The 26,912-nt window shown below is 51.0% G+C and overlaps 1 protein-coding gene across 7 annotated transcripts in view; it reads right to left on the bottom strand.

Annotated features, from left to right (window-relative positions):
- Positions 1–26,912, bottom strand: part of LRRC20 (leucine rich repeat containing 20) — a 112,973-nt gene that overhangs the window by 40,547 nt on the left and 45,514 nt on the right. For all 7 annotated transcript variants that reach the window (XM_026504381.4, XM_057308879.1, XM_057308880.1 and 4 more), the window contains one exon: positions 5,670–5,819. In XM_026504381.4, the coding sequence (XP_026360166.1) occupies positions 5,670–5,819 (150 nt within the window). The remainder of the gene's footprint in view (positions 1–5,669; positions 5,820–26,912) is intronic.

The raw sequence follows: 26,912 nt of genomic DNA, 5'->3' as shown, positions 1-26,912 counted from the left end.
ACGCTGGGTTCGGAGCAGGGTGCTGTCGCAGGGGTGAGAGAGTCGTGCGGAGGCTGCCTCGAGGGATGTGACTTCTGGATGAGGTGGACCTCACAGGGAGGTGGCCCAGGCAGTATATTCGCTGAGCTTCTGCTCTCTCTCCCCCCGGTCTGCTGGGGCCCCCCCCCAGTGGCCGCATCCAACCACAGCCAGAGGGCGAGAGTAGGATCAGAGGAAACAGAAGACAGCATGCCCAGAACGGGGCGCCTGGGCTTTGAGCATCACAGCCCAGCCTCTCATCTTGTGGGTCCTGGTTCAGCCTGACCACACGGTGAGCTGCTCCTCACCGTGGTGGGTCCCGGGCCCACGGTGACATCAGGGCTTCCGACCTCACAGGAAAGACTGACAGACTTAAAATGCCGGCCTTGGTGACCCTACCTCTAGGATCACCTTTCAGTACCCTCAGGATACTAAAGCCCATAGTACTTGGGATTCCTTTAATTCTCTACTATGGAGGGCTGGCCCACTGCCCATAAGTGTGCACACAGGGGTGACAAACAGCTTGGTCTTCGCCCCCCTGAGCTCGGCCATGTAACCCCAGGGGACAGACATCCTTGAGGACTGAAGGCAAAAGCTGATGCAAAAGGCCACAATCTCATCACCACGTCTGGATCAGGCAGGAGCTCTCAATTGTCAGCAACTGTGAATGACTCAGGTGAGACACACTCTCCCAGACCCTGCAGTTCCGGGGGTGAGCTGTGCGGAGGGAACAGAAGCTGTGCGCCCAGCACAGCCTGATCCCAGACTGAAACCGAGACATCAGCGTCCAACAGACCACTGCAAGGCTGCAGTGTCTGCCCTGCATTCCGGCACAGTTCTGGGCTCCCTCTTCTCTCCCCCTGCAGCCACTCAGTGCCCTCAGCTAGAGAGAAGTAAGCCAGCGGGCCGGGGCAAAGCAGGAAGGGGAGGGAGACACCCCCCACCCCTAATCCCACTGCCTCCAGGTCACTTGCCCCAGCTCCTTCCTGACGGACTCCCTGAGGCCCGCTCACTCTCTCAGGACAGTTGCTGACGCCACACCGTATCCCTCTGCTCCGTTATGTTCAGTCTTGTACCATTTTTATTTTAGTCCATTTCCCAAACACACCTCCCATCTTCCTGAACGATGCCGTGGGAATTCCCCCTTTCCTTCTGTCCAGTGACCCCTCCGAACCATTTCCTCTGGAGGTTTCTGACTCCTCCATATTTTGGGATGAATGGGTCCCCCCCTCAATTCCTATGTTGAAGTCTTACCCCCCCACCCCCCCATGCCTCATAGTGTGGCTCTGTTTGGAGGTGAGGTCTTTCAAGGGGTGTTCGAGTTCAAATGAGGCTGTTAGGGGGGCCCTAATCCCATCTGACTGGTGTGCTGAGAAGAAAAGAGAGGACATGCAGAGACCCCAGGAACAGACGTGCGTGGGACGGCCACACGAAGACACAGCGAGAAAGCAGCCGCCTATAAGAGAAGAGAGGCACCTGAAGAAACCAAACCTGCCGACCCCTCGACGTCTGACGCCCGCCTCCAGGGCCGTGGGCAGTAAAGGTCTGTTGGTGAAGCCCCCATGGCTGCAGTACTTCATTCTGGCAGCCCTAGCGAACTAGCACACGTGTGCAAAGCAGACCTGACTTCTGCCTCCCCAGGCCGCCCACCAGACTTCCCGTAAATGTCTGCTGTGTCACCCCTCAGGTGTTAAGGTGGCTGTCTGCTTCTACCCCCGTCTCTCCCGGGGACTCCTCAAGGACCGCGTCTAGTCTTTGTTGTCCTATCCATCCCAAACGGCTGGTGCTAAGAGGGTTAACTGAGATGACACGTGTCAAACCCTCCATGAGAAGCTTCGAGGGCTAAGTGCCCTGTGAGTTCGGACCCCCGGGTTATAACTCACCTGTCCGTGCCCACAGCCAGGCCCCAACAGGTGCTCCTGAGGAACTGCCGCACTGAGCTGAAAGGCAGGCTGTGAGCAGCTGAACAGACGCGCAGACGATGGCCAGGCCGCAAACAAAACCAGCAATGACCCACAACCCACAGCACCCTGCCGGGGGAACCAACCCATCCGCTCTGGGAGCTGGCCCAGGACGCCAGTGTGCTCTCGGTCACACTTGCAGGGACTCAGATGGCAGTCTCTCCTGATGGTCCAGGAAGCCAAATATGACTCCCGTAACAATCGGCCCCAGGTGGCCAGGACTTGATTACCAACGGACAGTCTCCCTAATTTTTGTTTCAACTTCCAACTTTGGGTCAACTGGAGAAAGCCAAAATGCAACCTCAGCAATCACGCAGGATGCCTGCTGCGAGCTGGCCTGCCTCCAGCTTCCCACCCCCCAGCGGGGCACGGCCTTCCCTTTATCCCCTCCTCTGCCTGCCTTTGAGTCTCTGCCAGATGCCGGTGACAGCTGCTGGCTCCCCTCCGCTAGAGCCGGTTCTCAATAAACAGCCTCTGCTTCTCATCTGGGTGGCTTTTGTGGATTTCCACAGGTGTGCAGGCCCTGGACACAGTCCATAAGAAGAGCTGAATGACTTGTATCAGGAGGAAGTGGGGAGATGGGGACCCAGGAGAAGAAGGGAACAGAAGAGCCGGAGTCAGACAATGAGATGTGCTCCACAGGGCGCGCTGGCCCTATGCACGGATTCCATTGGTGCCGTGGGCTTTCTCGGGTCTTGCTTTCTTCTTCTATAACATGGGTGAAGGGCATCAAGGGCAATGGAATCATTTAAAGATGACCCAGCTCCGAGGGGGCCATAAGCCCCACAGAAGCCAGGCCCCAGGGCGCCCACCGGAGACAATGTGGCAGGTGGGAGGAGGCAGATGGCCTTTTCCCCAGCACGAGGCCGTCTGTCTCCTCTGTCAAGAACCAAGCAGAGGAAGCCGGCAAGCCAGCGAAACCTTATTCAAGCCTCCCCTTCACACATAAAAGGAGAGGGTTTTTCGATTTGAAAGAGAAACCACAAATCCAGGCTGGGGCGCAGAGCCACGGCTCCGGGAGCCAAGGGCGGCTCTCAGCTCCAGCCCCTCCCTGTCCCTGGTCATCAGCCCTCCATCGGCTGCCGGCCGCTGCGACGCCATCTCTGTGAGGTCCAATGACTGCACACACACAGCTTTCCTTTTGTGATGGGGGAGCGTGGGGGAGTCAGGAGCTGCCAGCAGCACACTGGGAGTGCAAACTACATCCTTCAATGGACTTCTGACCGGAAGGGTATTATGATAAACACATTTCTGCAGCAAAGGCACAATTGCATGGGGCTCTAGGTGTGTTTCTCTGGCATGTGTCACCGTGCCCCCTGGAGAAGGCCTACTTATTCGTCCCCCAAAGCCCTGCCAAATGTCAAGTCCTTTGAAAGCCCTTGCTTTCCATGCCCACCCGATACCCACGCCACTCGCAGGGAGCATGAAGTGCTCTTCCCAACGATCTCAGCATGCCGTCCACGCCAGCATCCCAGGACTTGGTGCTGTGGACAAGTCTGTTCAGTGACCCTGGGCTCCTTGAGGGACAGACCTGGTCTACAGGTCTCCGTTCTCCAGCCTCCAGACACGTCTGGAATATGGCAGGTGCTGATGGGGAAGCTGAATGAAGGAGAGCACAAAGGAACTGTCTCGGCTTACCCAAAGGCAGTGTGCTGACCGCTCTTCCTGGAGGGCCCTGCCAACCCCGCCATGCATTTTCGGTCTTTCCACCCTCTTCTGGGAAGCAAACATCTCTAGGGGACCCGTGGGCTACTGCAGGTGGCCTGGAAAGGCAGCCCTGGCCTGCGTGGTGGACGATGTGGGTGTGCTGCTCTGGGACGTCTGACAAGCCTCCTCTCCCTGACCTTCCTTCTCCATCCACGAGAGGACATGGCAGAGACAGCTCTAATAGATGATGGGGGAGTCTTCCAACTGATGGCCCAGGGGCTAAATCTACCATGCAAAAGTTTTATCGCCTTCCAGATTATACAAAAATTGATACAATCCACATTAAACCCCTCTCTCTAGCTTCTGTCGAATAAAAAAGAACATCCTCGTGACATATCTGGCTGGAGCTGAGCAGGGCACGTTTTAGTTTGCCACTATCCCCACCAGTCTCAGCACGCTCACCACTCACACGCTAGTCTCTTAGGTAATAGCGTGCATAACACCTGAGCCATGGCCTCAACCTCAGAATGACTGGGAATAGGTTTTAAAAAATGTTCACAGGGGGGCGCCTGGGTGGCGCAGTCATTAAGTGTCTGCCTTCAGCTCAGGGCGTGATCCCGGCGTTCCGGGATGGAGCCCCACATCAGGCTCCTCCGCTGGAAGCCTGCTTCTTCCTCTCCCACTCTGCTTGTGTTCCCTGCTTGTGTTCCCTCTCTCGCTGGCTGTCTCTGTCAAATAAATCAATAAAATCTTAAAAAAAAAAATGTTCACAGGGCCCAGGCCCATACTCAGACATTCTGACTCAACTGGTCTTGCGATAGAGGCAACTACGTTTGTAGAAAAGTGCCCCAGATGATTCTAATTTCCGCCAGAGCTGAGTGCTGCGGTCCATGGGGCCTGCTGGCTGTGAGGGCACATCTCATCCGTGCAGAGAAGCAGCCACCAGAAAAGGACGGACAGGAAAAGTTAGCCTGGTTAGAAGTGCCCACGGTGCCTCTGGGGAGCCAAGTGTTGCCCTAGGATCCCCCACCCCCCAGTGGTTTAGGCACCAATGCAGTGAGCCCCGTGAGTGTCACTCAGAAACCACTACACAGACCGATCCCTCCTTGGCCTGCATGCTTGTGGCTAGCTGGCGGCCTTTCCAGGCCCTAGCTTGCTCCTGAACGTTACAAAGCTGCTTCTGGTCCCTGGGCTGCGTTTGCCAATTCATGCCACCCTTTCCCCTCAGAGCTCTGCCCGATGCCCTCGCCTAAAATCGGCCATGTGAGGTATGCTTGCGCACGTCCCTCCTGCACATCAGCATTTGACTTACTGGTTTCTCTAAACAGGCCCTAAGATCCATTTCATGCCTCTACCAGAACGAATTCCAGAAGGCAGGAATCGCCTCTCCTACGGCCCCTGTGTCCTCCCCAATTCTCCCATCCATGGCTCACTGAGCGGCAGGGGACTCTCGCAGAAGGGCAGAGGGGCTGCTCTATGGAGAGGGGAGCGGGCGCTGCAGTGGCCACCCCCTCCTGCTTGCCCAGCCGGAGGAGCCGTTTCAAGAGAATCCACAGTGTCCACCTGCTGGCCGCCTGCCCATCGCCCTGCCAAACACCCTGGTCCACTTCCTGTGTGCCCAGCACAGGAAACTCCAACCTCCCTAGCGTCTGTCACTCCCGACCCGAGCTAGCAGAGTGGGAAACCAGGGCTAGGGGGGCAGGGTAGGCAGGGGGCTTGTTCAAGCCTACTGAGAAATAACTACTTGTGGGCCTCGGGACCCCGCACATTCCGCCGGTCTGTTCTGAACAAGACAATGACTCCTGGACCCACACCCCTGACCATCAGTTGATCTGATTCACAACCAGGTAGAGGGAGGAGTGACACGTAGAGACCTCCAGGCTGCAGGGAGGACACAGGTCCAGCCTTGTGGCCTCCCCTGGGAATGATTTCCTGAGTCTAGCTGACCGGACTCTGGCCCCTGTGGACACTGTCCACACAGGGCTGGCGCCTGAAGGCCAAGGGCTGTCCATGCCCTCCCGGCCTGGGCTGAGCGGGTCGTACCTCGGAGCTGACAGAACGTGGTCATAAACTTGCTGGTGAGGGACTTGAGCTCGTTGTTGGCCAGCGTGATGACATGGATCTGGTCGGTGACATTCCGCAGGACCTTGTAGATGCCAATGGGGAAGGAAACCAGCTTGCACTCGGCCAGGTCTGCAGCCAGAGAACAGACACAGAGCAGAGTTAGCCACAGCTGCTCGGGGACTGCCCCCACGCCGCATGCTCCCTGACCCGCCTCTGCTCCCCACCACCTTTCTCTCTCACCCGTCTTCCCTGTGCCAGGCTCGAAAGCCTGCCCTCCCTCTTCCGAGAGCCTTCATCATCATGGGTCACACCCGTCCCTCTCTCGCACCCTGAACCCGTGGGTTTGGCGCAGCACCTTGTCTGGGAGCACGGCCTAGGAGCTCAAGGGCAGCAGGAGCACTGTGCCCGCTCAGGACGCCGGGCATTCACGGCAGCGTCCTCGAGCCCCTGCCAAGTCCGCCCTCTGCAATCAACGACTCCACGGGGAGCGCCGTCTGAACACGGCTTTGTAACAGTCGCCTTTGAAAATAGGCGGTTCACACAGACTTTGTGGTCTGCCCTGCTTCCCAGCCCTGTCACTCTGAAGGCCAGCCTGCACCAGAAGCAGCCCGGAGGCCGCCGTGGAGCACAGTCTGGCCGTTTCCCAAATGCGTAAGCCCGGCGTTACCCCATGACCCAGCAATTCCACTGGTGGGGGTACACTGGAGAGAACTGAAAACACATCACACGGGGCCTTCACTGCTGCATTACTCACAACAGCCCCAACGTGCAAACAACCCACCCGTCCACCCGCAGACTGAGTGGATAAGCAAAATGTGGTATTATCCATCAAAAAGAACATCGGCCATAAAGAGAAGGAAAGTACCAACACAAGTGCGGATAAACTTTGAAAACAGGATGCTCAGTGGCAGCAGCCGGTCACAAACAATCACGTACTTTATGAGGCCATTTACGTGAAACGTCCAGAGCAGGCAAACGCCTAAACACAGAAGGTAGGGTAGTGGTTGCCTAGGGCCGGGGGGACCTGGGGGCTGGCAGCTCGGGGGTGGAGGCTCCAAAACTGGATTGTGATGATGGTTGCACAACTCGGCAAGCTACGAAAATCGCTGAACTGTCCACTTGAAGCGGGTGAATTGTAGGATATGTGAACTCTTTCTCGAGAAAGCAATTGCTTCTGTACGAACGACAGCAGGGATGCGCTGAAGGCATGGCAGCTCAGAAATCAGGCTCCCCAGCTGCGCTAAGTCACCGAAAGTCCCCGAGCCTCAGTTTCCTCATCTGCAGAACAGGGGAACTACTGCTATCTACTAAGCAGAGCTGTCAGGAAAATTAAATACGAGAAGTACTACATGTGCTAACAAAGTGCCTGGCCGGTGCACAGTGGGGGTGCTCTTTCTCTCCGCCTTCTCCACTTTACCCTCCCCTTCTCACTCTACCCAAATCCTCTCTATGGTTCAAGACCAGCTCCCATCCCACCTCTTCGGAAATCTTCCTGGATCATCCCCATTACTGAGGGTCACCCTCCTCCAACCCCTGAACCCCATGAGCACTAACCAACTCAGACAGCACTGTCCCATCTCTCTGCAAACTCTTGTCTTTCCCCCAAAGAGGCCAGACTCTCCTGGGCCCCTAAGCCATTGAAGACTGCTCCAAAATAAATATGCAAAATTCAATGACTATTCCTACAGGCCAATGATGATACATAGTTTTTACAGATCCCATTCTGAACAGCAACAGTGATGCAAAGTCTATTGAAATAATCATAATTGAAGCCCTTCTCCCTCATCTGCCTCATAGAATTTTTACTCTTGCTCTAAGACCAGCTCAAATGTCACCTCCTCTAAAAGCCTTCTCTGACTGCTCTAGGCAGTTAGCTGCTCTAATCTCGGAGTCTCCTAGAGTACGAATGAGACCTCCTCATCCTATACTATGTTAACCTCGTTTTGTGTCTGCTTTCCCACCGGACTGGGAAGACCTCCAGAGCCTAGGGCCAGCAGTGCTCCAGGAGGCTGGGAGGGCAAAGCAGGGGTGCTGGCGACCTCACGGAGCTGGTCTGAGAAAAGAAAGGGGACAGACGGGGCAAGGGCAGAAGTCCAGACAACGGAGGATCCACAGATGTCTTCTATAGGGCATCCTATTAAAAAGTGTCTTGGGGTGCCTGGGTACTCGGTCAGTTAAGCATCTGGCTCTTGATTTTGGCTCAGGTCATGGTTTCAGGGTTGTGGGGTGGGGCCCTGAATGGGGCTCTGAGTTCAGTGGGGAGTCAGCTTGAGATTCTCTCTCTCCCTCTGCCTTTGCCCCTCCCCCCGCTCATGCACACATGCACTTTCTCTCTCTCTCTCTCAAATAAATAAATAAATCTTAGAAGGGAAAAAAAAGAAGTGTCTTTACAGCTTCCCCTGGTCCAGGGCTGTGCTAGGTGACTCCAGCCCTGCCACTGTCCAATGGCAGCCAGTAGGGTTGGCAGAAGAGGGTGCAAGGTCCTGCCAGTGAGGAACGAATCCCCAGAAGTCAGGCTTTTGGTAGAGGGACAAGAAGGGCTGGAAATGGACCAGCTCTGTAGGCTCAAAGTTTGGGGCAGGCTGGGGATTCTAGAAAGAGCAAACATTTCCAAACAATTAAGTCTCCTAGTGCTTTGTGCCAGATGTGCAATGGATTCGGGCTAGAAAGGAATCTTTGTTGTGGTTGTAAATCATAACGGCCCCTTTGGGTAAAAGCGACAGATCTCATTCAAGCTAGAAGCAACATCAAGGAAAATGTCAGAAGCTGTCCCTTGAAAGCAAAGCGCAAAATAAGGATGCCTTCCATCACCAGTATCGTTGAATATGATCTTGGAAGTTCTGGCCAAAGACACAGGAAACACAAACACTGGAAACAGACAGAATGATAATCATGTGCATATGAAATGACTGCGTAACCTTGAAAAACCAAAGTAGTCACCTGACAAACTACACAAATTAAAAAGGTCTCAGCCAAGTGGCTAATTAAAATACCTATGTAAACTTCAGTAATATTCCCATATGGCAGCAATAAAACATAATCTTTAAAGATCCTACTTCAAACAGCAATAATAATATGAAATATACAGAGATGATCAGCATGGAAGATGTATCTGACCAATATTAAGGAGAAAAGCCCACAAAGAAGGCTTTTGAACTAGAGGGGATGATGCTAAGCCGAATCAGTCAGGAAAGACAAGTACCATGTGATTTCACTCCTAGGAGGAATTTAAGAAACAAAACAGAGGAACATAGGGGAAGGGAAGGAAAAATGAAATAAGATGAAAACAGAGAGGGAGACAAACTATGAGACTCTTAATCATAAGGAACCAACAGGGTTGCTGGAAGGGAGGTGCGGTTGGGGAGATGGGGTAACCGGGTGACGGACATTAAGGAGGGCACCTGATGGAATGAGCACCGGGTGTTATATGCAACTGATGAATCACTGAATTCTACCGCTAAAACTAATAATACACTCTATGTTAACTAAATAGAATTTAAATAAATTTTAAAAATTAAGAAATGCTAAAAAAATAAATTGTATGTGAAGATACAGAACATGCTCGTTAATGACAAGTCAAAATACCGAAATGATAGTGACTTTTTTCAGAGATCAGTTCATAGATTGTTTAATGTAATTCCTACTGAAAATCCAGAAAATTCTTTTTTTCACTTTAAACTTCAAAACCATTTTTTGAAACGGTTTTAAATTTCAGGTAGGGGAATAAGCAAGGCTCCCTAAAAGAGGAGAAGGCAGGGGGGTAACCAATATTCTAAGCCTACGATAATTAAAACAGAGGGCAACAGGAAAAATAGATTATAGAAACAAAACGGTCTGAAAAATGTAGTCCATAAATAACATGTCATAATGTAATAAATGCTAAAGGAGGCCTCACACATAAATCGGGGAAAGGAAGAATTAATAACTAATATCAGAATAGCCAATTAACAGTTCTGGGAAAACAAAAGAGACTCTCAATTAACCTAAGAATCGAAGTAAACTTGGGGCACCTGGGTGGCTCAGTCGGTTAAGTGTCAGACTCTTGATTTCAGCTCAGGTCATGCTCTCAGGGTTGTGAGATCAAGCCCCACATCGGGCTCCATGCTGGGCTTGGAGCCTGCTTAAGATTCTCTCTCCTCTCCCTCTGCCCTCTCCCACATCCCTCTCTAAAAAAAAAAAAAAAAATCAAAGTAAATTCTAGAGAGAATTACACTTGAGATATTTTTGAAATCAAACCAAAAAAAATCAGAAGTCAACAGAATTTAATATTTGTACAAACTCTTCAGTGAAGACGACTTTCTAAACCCAGGAGCAGTAACAGAATCACAAAGGACAGATCAATAAACCTACTGTATAAACCATGCGGAACATCTGGATGTTAAAAAAAAAATAAGGCAACAGACTGTGAAAGGATCTACAAACAGGATAAAGAGTTATCCTTAGGGGTGCCCGGCTGGCTCAGTCGCTGGAGCACGCTACTCTTGATTGTGGGGTCGTGAGTTCGAGCCTGCGTTGGGTGTAGAGATTACTTAAATAAATAAACTTTATTTTTTTTCCTTTTTTTTTTTTAATAATGATTTTTTATTATATTATGTTAGTCACCATACAGTACATCCCCGGTTTTCGATGCAAGGCTCGATGATTCATTAGTTGTGTATAACACCCAGTGCACCATGCAATATGTGCCCTCCTTACTACCCATCACCGGTCTATCCCATTCCCCCCCCCCCTCCCCTCTGTAGCCCTCAGTTTGTTTCTCATAGTCCATAGTCTCTCATGTTTCATTCCCCCTTCTGATTACCCCCCCTTTCTTTATCCCTTTCTTCCCCTACTGATGATTCTAGTTCTTATGTTCCATAGATGAGAGAAATCATATGATAGTTGTCTTTCTCTGCTTGACTTATTTCACTAAGCATTATCTCCTCCAGTGCCGTCCATGTTGTAGCAAATGTTGAGAACTCGTTCTTTCTGATTGCTGAGTAATATTCCATTGTATATATGGACCACAACTTCTTAATCCAGTCATCTGTTGAAGGGCATCTCGGCTCCTTCCACGATTTAGCTATTGTGGACATTGCTGCTATGAACATTGGGGTGCATATGGCCCTTCTCTTCACTACGTCTGTATCTTTGGGGTAAATACCCAGTAGTGCAATGGCTGGATAATAGGGTAGCTCAATTTTTAACTTTTTAAGGGACCTCCACACTGTTTTCCAGAGTGGCTGTACCAACTTGCATTCCCACCAACAATGTAGGAGGGATCCCCTTTCTCCACATCCTCTCCAACAATTGTTGTTTCTTGCCTTGTCTATTTTTGCCATTCTAACTGGCGTAAGGTGGTATCTCAGTGTGGTTTTGATTTGAATTTCCTTGATGGCTAATGATTTTGAACATTTTTTCATGTGTCTGTTAGCCATTTGTATGTCTTCATTGGAAAAGTGTCTGTTCATATCTTCTGCCCATTTTTTGATTTGTTTATTTGTTTCTCGTGTATTGAGTTTGAGAAGTTCTTTGTAGATCTTGGATACCAGTCCTTTATCTGTAGTGTCATTTGCAAATATCTTCTCCCATTCCGTGGGCTGCCTCTTGGTTTTTCTGACTGTTTCCTTGGCTGTGCAGAAACTTTTAATCTTGATGAAGTCCCATAAATTCATTTTATCTTTTGTTTCTCTTGCCTCTGGGGATGTATCATGAAAAAGGTTGCTTTGGCCGATGTCGTAGAGGTTGCTGCCTATGTTCTCCTCTAGAATTCTGATGGATTCCTGTCTCACATCGAGGTCTTTCATCCATTTGGAGTTTATTTTTGTGTATGGTGTGAGATAGTGGTCAAGTTTCATTCTTTTGCATGTAGCTGTCCAATTTTCCCAGCACCATTTATTGAAGAGACTGTCTTTTTCCCACTGGATGTTTTTTCCTGCTTTATCAAATATTAGTTGCCCAAAGAGCTGAGGGTCCATTTCTGGGCTCTCTATTCTGTTCCATTGGTCTATGTGTCTGTTTTTGTGCCAGTACCATGCTGTCTTTGTGATCACAGCTTTGTAGTACAGCTCGAAATCCGGCATTGTGATGCCCCCAGCTTTGTTTTTCCTTTTCAACAGTTCCTTGGAGATTCGGGGTCTTTTCTGGTTCCATACAAATTTAAGGACTATTTGTTCCAGTTCTTTGAAAAACGTTCTCGGTATTTTGATCGGGATAGCATTGAAAGTGTAGATTGCTCTGGGTAGCATGGACATTTTAACTATGTTAATTCTTCCGATCCATGAGCATGGAATATCTTTCCATCTTTTTATGTCTTCCTCAATGTCTTTTAAGAGTGATTTATCTTTGGGGCGCCTGGGTGGCTCGGTTGGATGAGCGTCCAACTCCTGGTTTTGGCTCAGGTTGTGATCTCAGGGTCGTGAGATCAAGCCCCACGCCAAGCTCCACACTCAGCGTGGAGTCTGCTTGAGAGACTCTCTCCCTCTCCCTCTGCCCTTCCTGCTCATGCTGTCCCTTGTAAAAAAATAAATAAATAAAATCTTTTTTAAAAAGTTACTTTTATTATTTAAAATTCTCAATATAATTCAGTTAAAAAAATTAAGACCACCAGAGAGAGATGAGAAAAGAACATAAGATGTTCGCAAGCAGAAAAATATAATTAGTCAACAAAGAAACATATGGCTCTTGAAGTATTGCCAAACTGCCTTCCAGAGTATTTATGCCAATTAGCATATATTCTGTCCAATAAGTAAGAGAATCATTAAAAAAAAAAATCTTTGCTAATATGATCAGGGGAAATGGCATCCCTTGCTTTTAATCAGCAAGTCTTTCAGTAATGAGACGGACTATCATTCATGGGTAATTAACCATTTTTATTTCCCTTGTGGCAAAACCTGTTCACATCTCTTGACGTTGTTCTATTTGGCGTTCTGGCATTTCTGCACACCCCCTCCAATGCAGGTAGACCTTCTTAAACAGTATCGTCGACCTATGTTTGTCCATTGTTTTTCTTGTTTAATGATTCAAGTTATAGCATTTTTAAAAGCAGAATAAAAAAATTATACGCACTCTGTAATACATGTAAAACGAGGTAAAAAGTACATACGCCTGGGAAAGCAGAAAATAACCACAGTGTTGAATAGTTACTACAAAGGATTGGAGCAATTTATTACTACTTACAGTCCCAATGTTTATTTTATAGAAAATAGGCAAAGTACCATTACATATTTAAATAAAAATATTTCTCGAGCATATATAGTGACACTTTACTTTTGAAATAGAAAAGTTGAATTATCATAAAAACCGCTTTTATTGGAAAAAATAACCTGGCAAATTCAAGTACAAATGGAGAGCAGCCAGTTCCTCATCAAAAGAGAAACAAGAAAGACCCATAAAAGAAAGAAACTCTCTGTAGGAGAGTGGAGCCAAAGCTAGGAGATGGAACTTTCAGGACTCAGGCACCAAGAATCAATTGTGCCACGCACCCCCACTCCCCACAGTGGGGAGAGAAAGTGCTCACAATGGAGACAGAAGAGACATAAAGCCATAAGGCCATTCAAGTTATTTCCAAGGGTCCCAAAACAGCTGTCTTCCCAGAGTACATCAGCCCAGAAACGCCCAGCCCACAACCTCCTTCCCGCCACCGGCCCACCCACGCACCATCCCAACCATACACTCTCCCTTTTTGTCAGTCTCCAACTCAAGCAACACAGGCCTCTGCAGCCTTATCTGGCCAACCGACCTACGTCGCAGAAGCACATGGCCCCCATCTGAAGGTGCTGAGGGCCTGGAATGTATTCACCCCTGCTGCCCTTGTTTATTCTCCATAATAGCCCTACTGTGTGCCAGGCACTGTTCCCCACTGTGCCCAGTGACTACCCTAGGATTTTTTTTTCGTACTTAGGAATGCCATCTGTTCCAGCCACTCTTTGACCCCAGAACCACCTCCCAGAGGCTGGCATGCATGTGGCAGGGGTAGAGCACAAAGCTCCCGCCCAGAACAGTCTGGATGGCACCGACGGCAAAGGGCTCTTGCTGGGACGTGATGCAAATGCGCCCCGTGCAGGCCACATCGCCAGCCACTAACACTGCATGGGGACTCCAATCCCTGCTGTGAGGACAGGTCCATGATCTCAGGAACAGTTCTCCATGGTCCCCGGGACAAGAATATGGAGATCCAGGTACCCAGATATGCGGGAACAGATCTCAACCCTGCCCAGTCTTCTCTCCACCTGTGCACAAGGAGCATAGATCTCATGTTCGTTCCTTGGGGGATGGGGATAATAATAACCATAAATAGTACCACTTACTATTTCACATGTGCTAGGTTGTAAGAACTATCCTCTCTGTACGCATGCGGGAACTGCAATGGAGTGACTTGCTCAAGGTCATACAGCTAAAAGTAGGGAAGTAAGATTGAGATGGTTAAGCTGTTCGGGAAGCCATGGGTTGTAACCATTCCACTATTCTGCCCCCTTGAGTTAAGAAGTACCTATGTACCTGTCTCTGGGCTGAGCCAGAGAAAGGGGAGTCTATGCAGAGCATCTCAAAGGGAAACCAGGGCCTTGGCTAAAAAATCCTTTCTAGTATAAACCTTTCTAGTGATTCTGGGGACGAGGCCCCAGGAAATTCTTCTCAGATCTAATTCAGAGGACGGGCACCGTTTACACCCACTACACCTGTATGCAGTAGAGAAACACCTCCTAAGCGGAGCCAAGTTCAATGCTGGGTCCCGGGGCTTAAGGGAGCAGGCAGTCCTCCTTCCAGAGGACACAGCTAGGATATGGCTAGGGACCAGGTCTCACTAACGGAGGGGGTACCCCGCCCAGGGAAGAGAAGACCCAGACTGGAGACAGGTGAGTCATCCTCAAGCAGCCATGGGATGTCATCAAGAAGAGGGTCCCATTCTTTATGGAACAGTTGACAGTACATGGAATAGTTCACCAGCCATAAAGGAAAGGCTCCCATGTGAGGAAGTGAGTACCCCATCAGGGGGTGTGACCAAGGAGTCACCACCCACAGGATTCATGAGCCACATGGAGGCCAGGGGATCTCGAAGATCTCACTCAACTCAACAAAACAAACATAGCTAACATCACTGAGTATTCACTATGTGCCAGGCACAGTAATAGGCACTTTTCATATATTAACTCATTAAATTCCCATAACAATGATGAGTTATCCTCAGAGGTGGAAAGTGAGGCCCATGTTGATAGGCAAATTGTCCAAGGGCATTTTGGAAAGATGATGAAGGACAAAGAATCTGAATGCAAAGATTCCAGTAGGGCGACCAACTTGTCCTAGTTTGCTCAGAACGTTCCCAATTTTGGCACTGGAAGTCCTGCATCCTGGGGGACCGCTCCTCAGTCCCGGGCAATTCCAGAGACTTGGTCACCCTTGATTCAGGCTAGATGCTGATGGATGAGAGATTATAAGAGTCAGAGGAGAGGGAAGGCAACCTAGATGTGGGCCAAGGCACAAGCAAAGGCCCAGAGGACTTTCATTGCTCCGGGATACCACCTTTGAGCCTTACCATGTCCTATAATTTCCTCGAGCCCCACTCTCACTCATCGAGTCCTCAGAGAGGAAGACTCTGGCACGGGAACATTGCATGCGACCGGGTGGTGCATGCAGGCCCACAGACCCCAAGTGGGACTCAGGGGCACTAACAACAGGAGACAGCACCAGCATCTGGACAGCAGCTGGATTCAAGCATGACTCTCCAGTGCCCTCCCCCCACCGCTGATATCTGAGCTGTAGCAGAGAACAGAGAAGCTTGCGGGAAGGCACTGTAGTAAACACAAAGCAAGATTATTCTCATAATTATAATTATTATTGCGAGAAGGCCAAACTGCATCTCCCTAAACCTCTAATTATGATAGTGCTTTGTGTTAATGAAGCGGCTTTTATTCACAATGCACAGGTCTTTCATTAAAGGTTATCTTGTTAATCCTAATGAATGCCTAATGAAAAGTCACCAGTGGGCAGAACCAGGGCAAAACAAGCAAAATGTGAGAAGTAAACAAAACAGACTGCAGGGAGTCAGGAGGACTGGGTCAAACTCGTGTCATTTCTCAGAAACACGGAATTGTGCCCCTGGCTCCCTCCCTGCTGAGAGCTGGGCCTGGTGACAGGGCCCTGTAGGGGGAAGCCGAGAGGGTGGCAGAGCCCCTGACGACCCAGTTACAGGCCCAAAGGAGAAAGTGTCGGGGACTCAAGCTGGCGTGCACATGGGCTCCGAGGCTCGGCCAAGAAGCAAGCTTCCCAAGACTGCGGAAGTGTGACCTGAGCCCGCCCACAATGTCTTTTTTTCTACATAATCTTTTTTTCACAGAATCTCAGAGTTAGGAGACTCATTTAACCCATGTTTTCCAAACTTCCCAGTAAGAATCATGCGGAGAGGTGAATCCTAGGCCCCCACCCTTGAAATTCTGCTTCAGTGTGTCTGCAATGACCACCCGGAAATCTGTGTTTTTCATAAATATTCCCAGGTGATTCTTAGCAATAAGCAAACTTGGGGAACACAAAGTAATGTAGCCTCCAATCTCAGACCTGGAATTCTCTTAATGTCTCCACCAGAGGGCATAAAGTTCTTGAATACCTCCAGTGACAGGGAGCTCACCCTCCTTTCTATAGAATGATTTTAACTATTAGAGAGTTCTTTCATGAACTACATTATAACTGCTACTCTGGCCTCTTGGAGCACACATAGTGTATCTGCCCTGGCATGGCAACCTTTTACATCGGTGAGGATGAGGGATCTTCTAAGCTTTTCTCCAGACAAAAATACTCCAGAAACCTTCAATCCCCATGGTTTTAGATGCTCACTCTGGAGAGTCAGGACCGGCCCAACTCAGAGCCCGCCCCAGCCAGAACTTAACTCTAGTTCAGGCTTTCAGTCCATGACACACGGCCACAGCCACCATTCGTGGATGCAGGCTGTGTGCCGGAAACTGTGCTTGGGGCTTCGGACTCATGATTTCACCTCCTCCTCACAACCACCCTGTGAGGTCAGTCCTCTGCAAAGGAGGAAACGGAGTCCCAGAGAAGTGAAAGGACCTGGACTGTTCAAGGTCACATGACCTATCCAAGGTCACCCAGTGACTGAAATAATAAACATTTATAAAGTACTCCCCGTGTGCCGGTCATTGATCTCAGCATTGTCACACTAACCCTTAATCCTCGCCACAGCTCCATGGATGGGCACTGTTATCACCGTCCCCGTTGCTGGGGAAAGGATCTGAGGCACGGGGCCACGGGCCTTGGTTAGTACGTGGCAGAGCTGGCCTTCGCGCGTGCCCCTAACCACATGCACACTGCCTGCCTAGAACGCACCACGCTCACGCAGCATGGAAGGCTGCTCTGGAATGCAACAGGAGGCTGTTTCCAACGAGCAGACCCATCTTCCAAGGTGCGACGGACTCCCGGGGACCCTGGTAGATGAACAGCAGCTACCACGGAGCTATACTGAGGGGACTCGGAATTGGAAGAGCTGGTGAAAGAATTATCTGGCCTCAGGAGCCTGGATGTGTCACCCCCCGGCCGCGGGACCTCAGGCAGGTCGCTGTGGCTCCGACCCCTTTGGTCTGCATCTCAGTCAAATGCCAGGGTTGGACGTTGTGGTCCCTGAGGCCCCTCCCGGCTGCCGCTGTGGCTTCTAGCTGGTGCTTCTCGGACTTGGCCACGCTGGAATCACAGCCTCTGGATGTCCCAGTCTCACTCTCAGAAACTGACTTAATTCGTGGGAGCTGGGGCTTGGCAATCAGGGGGTTCCAAAGGTCTCCTGGTGCTTCTACTCTGCAGCCACAGTGGGGAACTCTGCACTATACTGTTGCTTCTCGAACCACAATATGCACACCGACGACATGGGATCCTGCTAAGGCGAGGCTTCTGATGCCGCACGTCTGGGGTGGGGCGTGAGATGCTGCTTTTCTACCAGGCAGGTCCCAGAACCACGCTCAGTGGCAAGGGCCAGGCCAACATAGTGGTTCTCAGAGTGGGAACCCTGGACCTACAGCATCAGCATCACCCCAGGACTTGTTAGAAATGCACATTCTCAGGCCCCGGCCCAGCCCTGCAGAATCAGAAGCTCTGGGAGCGGGTCCCAGCCATCCGTGCTTTAACAAGCCCTCCACCTCTGAGGCACACTCGTGTTCAAGAGTCACTGGCACAGGGGGACCAGGCCTCCCACCAGCTGTGGCTACTTGGCCCTGACTAACGACAGTACTGATGGCAGTAATGGCGGTAACTCCCGTTTACTGAGGGCTGGCTGGTCCGGGCCCGTGGACGGCATTTAGGTTTGCCCTGCACACCTCCTGCTTCCCCTCAGACCAGGTTATTCCAAAACAGAGCCACTGTCTTCCAATCTCTCTGGCCTGGTTCGTGGTTCTGGCTCTGAAAGAGGCAAAGGTGACCCTTGGTGTGGACGCCGTGGTGGGCTAGGCTCAGCAGGCCCCCGCTCTCATCGGGCCACTCTGCTACCAGCCATGGGGTCTCAGGGAAACCCTTCCCCAAGGGCCTTGTCTCTTCTTCTGTAAAATGAGGTTTGGAACCATGGGATTTGGGGTGTCTCAACCACGCTGGACATTCTGTGACGCCATGATTTTACTAAACAAAGGCTCCTTGGCCCATGCTCCCATCAAAGAGGAGAGGCTACAAGCTGCAGTCAAATGTTTCTGAGCTGTCCACCTTAGAAAATGCTAGAATGTGTACTGTCGTGGGGAGATCAGAGGCTTGCTAAAGTCGGTGACCCATGCCCATGAGTATAGAGCTGGGATTAGAACCCAGAGTAACCCAACTCCGAAGCCCAAGGTCTTTCCATCACACTGCATTAGTCTACCCTAACTATGCTCACTCTTCTTACGGTGGTCAGAAGGCAGTCCTAGAAACAAAAAGTAATACAATAATAGCTTACGCTTATATGTACTTCCTATGTACCATATGTACCTATGTACCCGTGCCCGAGACTTTTCTTTTCTTTTTTTTTTTTTTTTAAAGATTTTATTTATTTATTTGACAGAGATAGAGACAGCCAGCGAGAGAGGGAACACAAGCAGGGGGAATGGGAGAGGAAGAAGCAGGCTCATAGTGGAGGAGCCTGATGTGGGGCTCGATCCCGGAACGCCGGGATCACGTCCTGAGCCGAAGGCAGACGCTTAACCGCTGTGCCACCCAGGTGCCCCTTTGCCCGAGACTTTTCTAAGCACCTGACACACTTTGTCTAATTTAACTACCCATGAGATAGGTATTATTACGTTCGTCCCCATTTTATCATTGTGGAAACTGAGGCACAGTGCGTAAACAGAAGAGCTGCGACTCAAACTCAGCTCCCCAACCCTGACAGAGCTCAGTTTAACAGAATAAGACGTGAGATTGTGTGAGGGCTTCAGAACAGAGGCCTTGTGCAGCATGGGGCTCCCATTCAGGACGCTGATGGGGAGAAAAGAGATTTTTCTGGAACGTGAAGATGAAAACTTAGACTGGTGCCTGCACCCCTTCCAGAAGACCAAATTCCAGCACCTCCAGATTTGCTCAGGAGCTAGGGGTGGGGGCTGGCACCCTGGAACAAGGCGCAAGCCCATAGAGAGCTGGGTGTCCGGGACTCGGCTGCCAATCTCTGAAATGCCACCTGGTTTCCAAAGCTGGGAGGTGCGGGACGCCAAGAGCAAGCAAACGCACCAGTCTTCGAGGACTGGCCCCAACGCACCGCCGCGCACAATGCGCCAGGATTTTAACAGAGTTACTTGTGCACAGTGTTTACTGAGCTAACTGGCTCTAGAAGGTTTAAGACAAAAAGGAGGCCTGGCACTACTCTCTCTTCACAAGTCCCCCTCCAAACAAACAACTAGTTCCAGGTCTTTTCAGGGATTTTGCTGGTGTTTACCTCCAGCTCTCTAGAGCAGCATTTCCTAGTCTTTCCCTGTGTCATGCAGCCTGGAGAGAAAAGGTCACAGGAGGAGCTCACTGCTGGCCACAGAAGTCCAGAAAGTTCCACCACAAGAGCATTTATAATGGGTCCTGGCTGGTAGTCAGCGAAGAGTAAAAAGGCACCTCAGGAGAAGGGAGAAATCGGCATGGTGTCTTCTGGGAATGCGGGGAGACCATTTAACTTGAGGGTGGCTGTGGGTTTGGGAGAGTTGTTTCTTTCACTTCCTGCTTTATAGATCTCTGTATTTTGTGACATTTTTATAACAAGCACTCACTACTTCTTACTGATATCCTCAATTTAAAGAAAGTGACATCCTTAACATCCAGCTACCCAAGGGAACGTTTTCCCTCAAGTGCTAAGAACGCTGGGGTCAATGGAGATTGTCTTGACGGGAACGAGGGGACCAGGGCTAAAATCCCATCAGAGCCTGGCTGACAGCCCGTGACAGAGGCCGTACACATGGGAGTCTGGATCTCAGAGGTGCTTCCTCCCTGACTACTGCAGCAGTCCTAGCCTCTCTGGGGAAACGACATGACTGTAGGGTTTCTGCCTCAGAGAACACAGCTGAACTTCTCTGGTCCCCCGGCCGGTGGCCATCACACCCAATGGTCAGAACACGTCCTAGCCACACGAGAGCCAGAGACCTAAAAAGGAAGAGGTGGCGGTGGCGGGGCCTGAGAGTTCATTCTTCTTCAGGATCCAAACCGAGGCTTTCCTTGTGCCAGGGCTTTTCTGAGACACGATCTGAGGCAAGTGACTTAACCCCAGCCTCAGTTTCCCCTTCAATAATATGAGAACAAGAATTCATGCAAACACCTGTAGGCACACATTCATAGCAGCGCTATTTGCAATAGCCAGAAAATAGAAATCGCTCAAATGTCTGTCTGTGGAGGAACGGACACACAAGATGTGCACTCTTCATACAGTGATGCACCACGGGGCCACGGAAAGGCAGGGAGCACTGATACCACGTGGAGGAACCTCGGAAACAGTCTGCCGAGGGAAAGCAGCCAGTCACAAAAGGCCACATACTATACAAAATGTCTAGAATGTGCAGATCCTAGAAAGGAGACTGCGGGGGCTGGGGGAGATGGGAAAAATAGGCAACGACCGCTTAACGGGACAGGCTTTCTTTTGCAGGTGGTGAAAATGTCCTTAACTGGATCGTGATGATGGCTACTCAGCCCTGTGGATATGGTACAAACCACGGGATGCTGCACTTGAAAATGGAGAATTTTACGGATATGAGTTAGTCCTCAATTAAAAAAAAATGAGAACAAGATGATCCAACTAACTAATGGGGTTGTTCTGAGCGTGAAATAAAATGTCCTCGAGGAGCTCGGTGCAGAGGGTTGCACACAGCGGCACTCGGGGTGGCAGGGGCAGCCGTGGGAATGCGAAGACGGTGTTTCCGGTGAGAATTCATCACAAGCCTGAGCTGCAGCTCCGTGGCTGGCTGAGGGAGGAAGAGGACCCCTGGCATCTCCCCCTTCCCGGCCTCCCTTACCGAAACAGTCCCGGTGTCTTCCTGGCAAGCAGGCCAATCCACAAACACTTATTTCATTAAAATCAAAAGTAAATAAATCCCACGCAGAATACCACCAAATGACACACAGTCGACATCTGAGATATTACATTATTTTAATTTAATAAATGACTCATGGCTAACGTAATGGGACAAAGGGGAATAGACACAGCAGCCAGAATGATGCCGGCACTGTGGCCACCAACACCCCTGGAGCAACCAGCGTGGGTCCAGGCAGAGGCCACACGCAGAGCCAGACCCTGGAGAAGGCTGGGACTGGCCCTGAAGTCTTCTCCGAAGACAAGAGCAGCCAACACCGATGGAGCATGTTCTCTAGCTAATCCTGAGAACCACCTCTGAGGGAGGGCATTATTATCAGTCTCCTCTTGCAGATCAGAAAATGAAGGCTCAGAGAGGTTAAGAATTTGTTCGAGGTCACACAATAAGTGAAGATGGGGTGGAGCCTGACTTCCCCTGAGGATGTCGCCCCGCAGACTGTGTCTGGAGACCTGGACTCTGATATGCTGCTGTTCTGAACTCAAGTGACCCTGGGTGGGTCACTCTTGAACCTTAAGCTCCTCGTGTGTCAAATACAAAGAACGAATTTGGCCCGTCTCCCTCCAAGTGTGGGACACACACGCCGGTGACAGACCAGACTTCTCGAAACAGAATGTACCCATCAGTCACCTGGAGACCTTGTTAGAATGTAGGTTCTGATTCAGCAGGTCTGGGATGGAACCTAGGAATCTGCATTTCTAATGAACTTCCTGGGAATGCTGATGTTGACCCCACTTTGAGAAGCAGGACTTGGATGGTCATTACTATGCAAATGGCAGTGAGCCACAGGGTGAAAAATACCTATTTCAAACTCTCTGTGGAGCTGGCCATCACCTCTCTCATCTTTGCTTTACCCCCTTTCCATTGGGGGAGCAGATTTAAGCCCAACCTATATACCTAATGTCCTAACCACGTTTTGTTTTCATATTTATTTTTATGGTTACCAGCTATTGATTTTCCATTTATAGTCATGACATAAAGTCTTTGTAAACTTTATTTAAGCTAATTTCATTTACTGAAAAATGTTAAGTAACAATAATCACAGCTAATACCTTTACAGCACTGAGTATATGCTGGCCGCCCTTCTAAACATAACATGATTTTCATCCTTACGACTCTAGAAAGTGAGGACCTGTTAGAGATGAGCAAATTGGAACTAACTCCAGGGCGCCTGGGTGGCTCAGTCAGTTAAGCGTCTGCCTTCGGCTCAGGTCATGATCCCAGGGTCCTGAGATCGAGTCCCACATCAGGCTCCCTGCTCAGCAGGGGAGCCTGCTTCTCCCTCTGCCTGTTGTTCCCCCTGCTTGTGTTCTCTCTCTCTCTGACAAATTAATAAATAAAATCTTTAAAGAAACCTAACTCTGATCAGACTTAACTTGATCAGAGAGATCAAGTCACTTGCCCAAGGTCACCCAGCCAACAGGTGGCAGAGTCAGGCTTCAAATCAGGGCAGCCCGACTTCAGGGTCAACCATGTTATTCCACTTGTGAATGAGCAGAGCTGGCCTTCTGACGTGGCAAAAACTCTGAACGTCACCTGCACACTGTCAAAGGGAGGCAAACACTAGTTTCTTGCTGCAAGAATGGTGTCCAGATGACCCTCAGCCTCCCCGACACCTGCAGTGCCTGGCATAATGCCTCATCCACAGTAGGGGCCAATGCATGTCCCAGAATAAATTTCTCTGGCCTGACGTGTTGGGCACCGGAGAAGCCTGGGGTCTGACCTCGTGGTACCCCTGCCCCGGCTAAGGCGCTGGCCATGGGACAGGAGCCCACATGTATGTGCACGTGGACATCTCTGGGGGTGATGAGATTTCAGACAACTCCTCTCATTTGGAGCCCACTTCTGAGCAGGGCAGACGGTGGGGGGCTGCGGCTGACAGTGGGGAGACCGCACTTACCAACAAAGGCAGGGCCCGGCCACAATAGAGCAGCACGCTTAATGACCGACTAAATTTTCACCTTTTCTCCTCAATTGTTCAGGGTTTGAAACAATGAAGAATCCAGGCCTGTAAGGAATGGGTTCTCTGAGCAGTAATTGGGCTTCCTGAGGTCACAGCTGGAAGAAGGGACCAGGGAACAGCAGCAAACACCTCCAAAGAGCATCTGTGCTCAGCCTCTGACTCCGTCCAACACCATTTCCTGGCCGCCAGCCTATATGCCCTGTCTCGCCCGCCTGCCAGTCCTCGAGCTCGCTCACCGCCTGGACTTTGTCCATGCCATTCCCCCAGTCTGGAACACCCTTCCCTCTCCCCTCTGCCCCCACAAATCCTCCAGCTGGCCAGCCCTTCCTCCCCCAGGAAGGGTGCCTTAACCACCTCGCCTCCAACTTCAGGACACCTGCCTGGGTGCTCGTCCTGGGTCATCTTCTCCCACTGGTAAATATCGGTAAACTTGCATCTGGGACCCACGAGCAGTGAACTTGACAGGAGAAGTGTGCATCCTCCTGCTGACAACCCCTCAGGCCTGGCACTGAGCTGGGCAAACACTTCCAGACTTAACTATACCCTTCACCACCGAGAAGCTTTGTCTTGGGATTCTCCCTTTGTAAAATCGGGGCACAGAGGCCCTTTTGGGGAATGAGGAAAACAGTGAGCTAATATCTGTCTCAAGTCTGCGTTCACAGCAAGAACCAAGCCCTCTGACGCCAAGATGTGAAGATTCCAACTAATATCGTCTTCTTGTTACCTGAAACCAGCTTTATAACCCTGGAACCCACCTTAACAATGACCACGGCTGTTCCTTTATTAAGGAATCCCTTTCCCTGGCTTGGCACCCTGCCCCACCCTTCTATCCCCAACCCCTGAATACTCCCGCCCATTCGAGAACTTTCAGGACGCCCCATGCCACATGAGTGGAACCCGCCCTCTGCAGTCCTGCATTCCCGCCGGGGGGTCTGGGTCCGACCTCCCTTTCCAGAAGTCCCTCACACAATTCAGGGGAGTTCCCACCCCCAGGCCCAGCCAGACCGCTCACTGTTCCTGCAAACTCCCTTTACTTTCCCACCTCTGTATTTTTGCTGGTGCTATTCTCTTAGCCTCGAAAACCTTCTCTCTCATCAACACCATATTACAATGCCTTGGAAAGGCTGCCTTTCCATGAAGCCTTTGCTCATGGCTTCTAGTGATGTCATTGCTCCCGCCCTCAAGCCCCCTTTGTGCATCTGCCCCCTCTGTCAGGGTGCCCATGCTTCCTGGAGGGGCGGAGAGCTCCCCGAGGGCAGGGATCAGGTCCCACGGAGGTGGGGGGCATGTTACAGGGGGTGTGGGAGGCCCACAACGTCCAGCACAAGATTTGCTGGCTGTGAAAATCCAGGCAAACCAGCGGTGCTCCCAGAGCCTCAGTTTCCCCTTCTATGAATGATGTGAAAACACCACCTGTCCAGAGCTGCTGAGAAAATCAGATGCAGTCATTCACTTGACAGAGGTCTCCCGAGTACGAGCTGCACGCTAGCACTGTCCAGGCAGACGGTGGTGAGCAAGACAGAGTCCCTGATCTCCAGGAGCAAACAGTCTAGAGCGGGAAGAAGAGTAGTAAATGCGAATACTGAGGGAATGTCAAGCAGCAATACTGCTCTTAAGAAAAGAAAACGGTGTGCTGGCAGACCAGGTGACGGAGGCAGAGGCAGGGGCAACCCTTACTAGGGTGTTTAGGGAGGGCTTCTCGGAGGAAGTGGCACTTAGCTGAGACAAGAGTAGGAAGGAGCAGGACATGCAAAGATTTAGACAAAGGACAGCCCAGGCAGAAACACAAGTGCGCACACACGCGCGTGCGCACACACACACACACACACACACACAGACACACGGTGTAATGAGACGCCTCCAGAGCTCAGTAATTAGCTCCCTCCTCCTTCCCTCACCTTCCGTCCTCCGCAGAGCATTCCAGAGCCCACACAGCACACAGTGAATAAAGGCCTGCTGAAATGAACTTGACAGAATAAGGAGGCCTGGGGATAAACTGGTGCCTTAGCAAAACAGTCAACCAAGATGAGGCAGGTGCCAATGACGAGTCTATTGAATCCAACCTCGTCTTCAGAGATGATGACCTTCTGCCGCACTCGTCTTCCTGGCCCGCGGAGGAAAGCGAGAGCACTGGTTTCAGGCAGTCACACATTCACAGCGCGGGGTGTGCCGGAGCCCTCTGCTGTCCTGTCCCCAGCCGCCTCGGCAGCCGGAGCCACGGAGGCGTTTCTGGAAATACCTGATTTGAGTAAATTCCTCCGTCTCGCTAAATCCCCTTCCCAAGGCTAACGCTTTCCTACTCGCGCAGCGCCGGCGTGTGATGCCACAACACCCTCCACTTGGTTATGTCTCTGAGGCAGAACGTTCTCAGGCTTCTGCCAACATGGATCTTGTGAGGCTGCATAATTATCCAAGTGATTTATTCCTCCTCGCCTTCAAAAATCGCTGCTTCGAGTGCCAGTGACACTCGGGCAGCCAGGTGTCCGGGACCCACGCTGGAGGGACAGATGAAGGATGCCCTGGGGGCTGTCGGGGCCCCATCCATGGGGGTGGGGGGCTGAGAAAGACAGCGCTGCTCCCGGGCAGCAACCCTTCCACAGAAATCTCCATTTCCACATGGCTGTGCTAATATCCAGTCCCCTTGCCGTGCGCTTCCTCAGGGACGTGTCCCTTGGGGACCCCAACTCCTCAGAATCCCTTTATCCACCCCAGACGTCCCTGTTCCTGCTATGGCACGACCAGCTTCCAGCTGCCCACCCCCACCCACCGCCTTCCCGGCCGGTGGCCCCCACCCCAGGCCCCACTCAGGACAAAGCCACGCCGGCTCAGGCCTGGCCCACGGAAGGGGCGTCTTCCCCGCTTTCGCTCCTGCTGCTCTCACAACCATCCTCCGCCCGGCGGCGATCCTCCTTCAGCTCACCCGGGTCATGCCACCCCCCGCTCAGAAGCGGCCAGAGCAAGCACAGCAGAGGCACTCGGGCCCCACGGCCCGTCCTGACCTCAGAGGCTGAGCGTGACTCCAGTGTCCGAAGGCACGTCTTCCCCCACAACACGGGTCTGCTGTCCACAGCCAGCGACTTCCCGATTCCCCGCCGTCAACGCCGTCTATCCCGTGCTGCTGGTTAAGCCAGGGGCAAGAACGTGGACTCTGCAGCCGGAGTGCCTGGGTTCGAATCCCTCCCCTCCCTTGGAGAAGTGGCTTAGCCTTTCTGTTCCAAGTTTCCTCCCTCTGGGAGTCTCCTCCTTCTGGAAGTCGGGGGTAACATCAGCTCCCTCACAGGCCGAGTGATGAACAGACCATACGGTCCCAGGGAGGACTGAATGAGACAGATACAGAACTGGGACAGTTTAGCACATCGGGGGTATTAAATAAGTGTGAGCTCATTATTACTCATGGGTCGTTTCGACTCTAGGTGATTTTCATTCTTAGGCTGTCTTTAGAACACAACCCATGTGTACAGAGTGATGACAGAAAAACTCTTTAAAGACCTGACATACAAGGGAAGCCATTTTAGATTTCTTTCTTTCTTTTCTTTTTTTTTTTTTAAGATTTTATTTGAAGGGGCACCTGGGTGGCTCAGTCGGTTAAGTGTCTGTCTTCGGCTCAGGTCGTGATCCCAGGGTCCTGGGAATCGAGCCTGGCATCAGCTCTCCCTCTCTCTCTGCTCCTCCCCCAACTTGTGCACTCTCTCTCTCCCTGTCTCAAAATCTTTTTTTTTTTAAGATTTTATTTATTTATTTGAGAGAGCACACAAGCAGGGGGAGCAACAG

This window comes from Ursus arctos, unplaced genomic scaffold (genome assembly GCF_023065955.2).
Source record: "Ursus arctos isolate Adak ecotype North America unplaced genomic scaffold, UrsArc2.0 scaffold_7, whole genome shotgun sequence".
In the NCBI taxonomy this organism is placed as follows: domain Eukaryota; kingdom Metazoa; phylum Chordata; class Mammalia; order Carnivora; family Ursidae; genus Ursus; species Ursus arctos.
The sequence above is the reverse complement of the archived record's forward strand: the minus strand, read 5'-3'. Positions and strand labels throughout refer to the sequence as shown.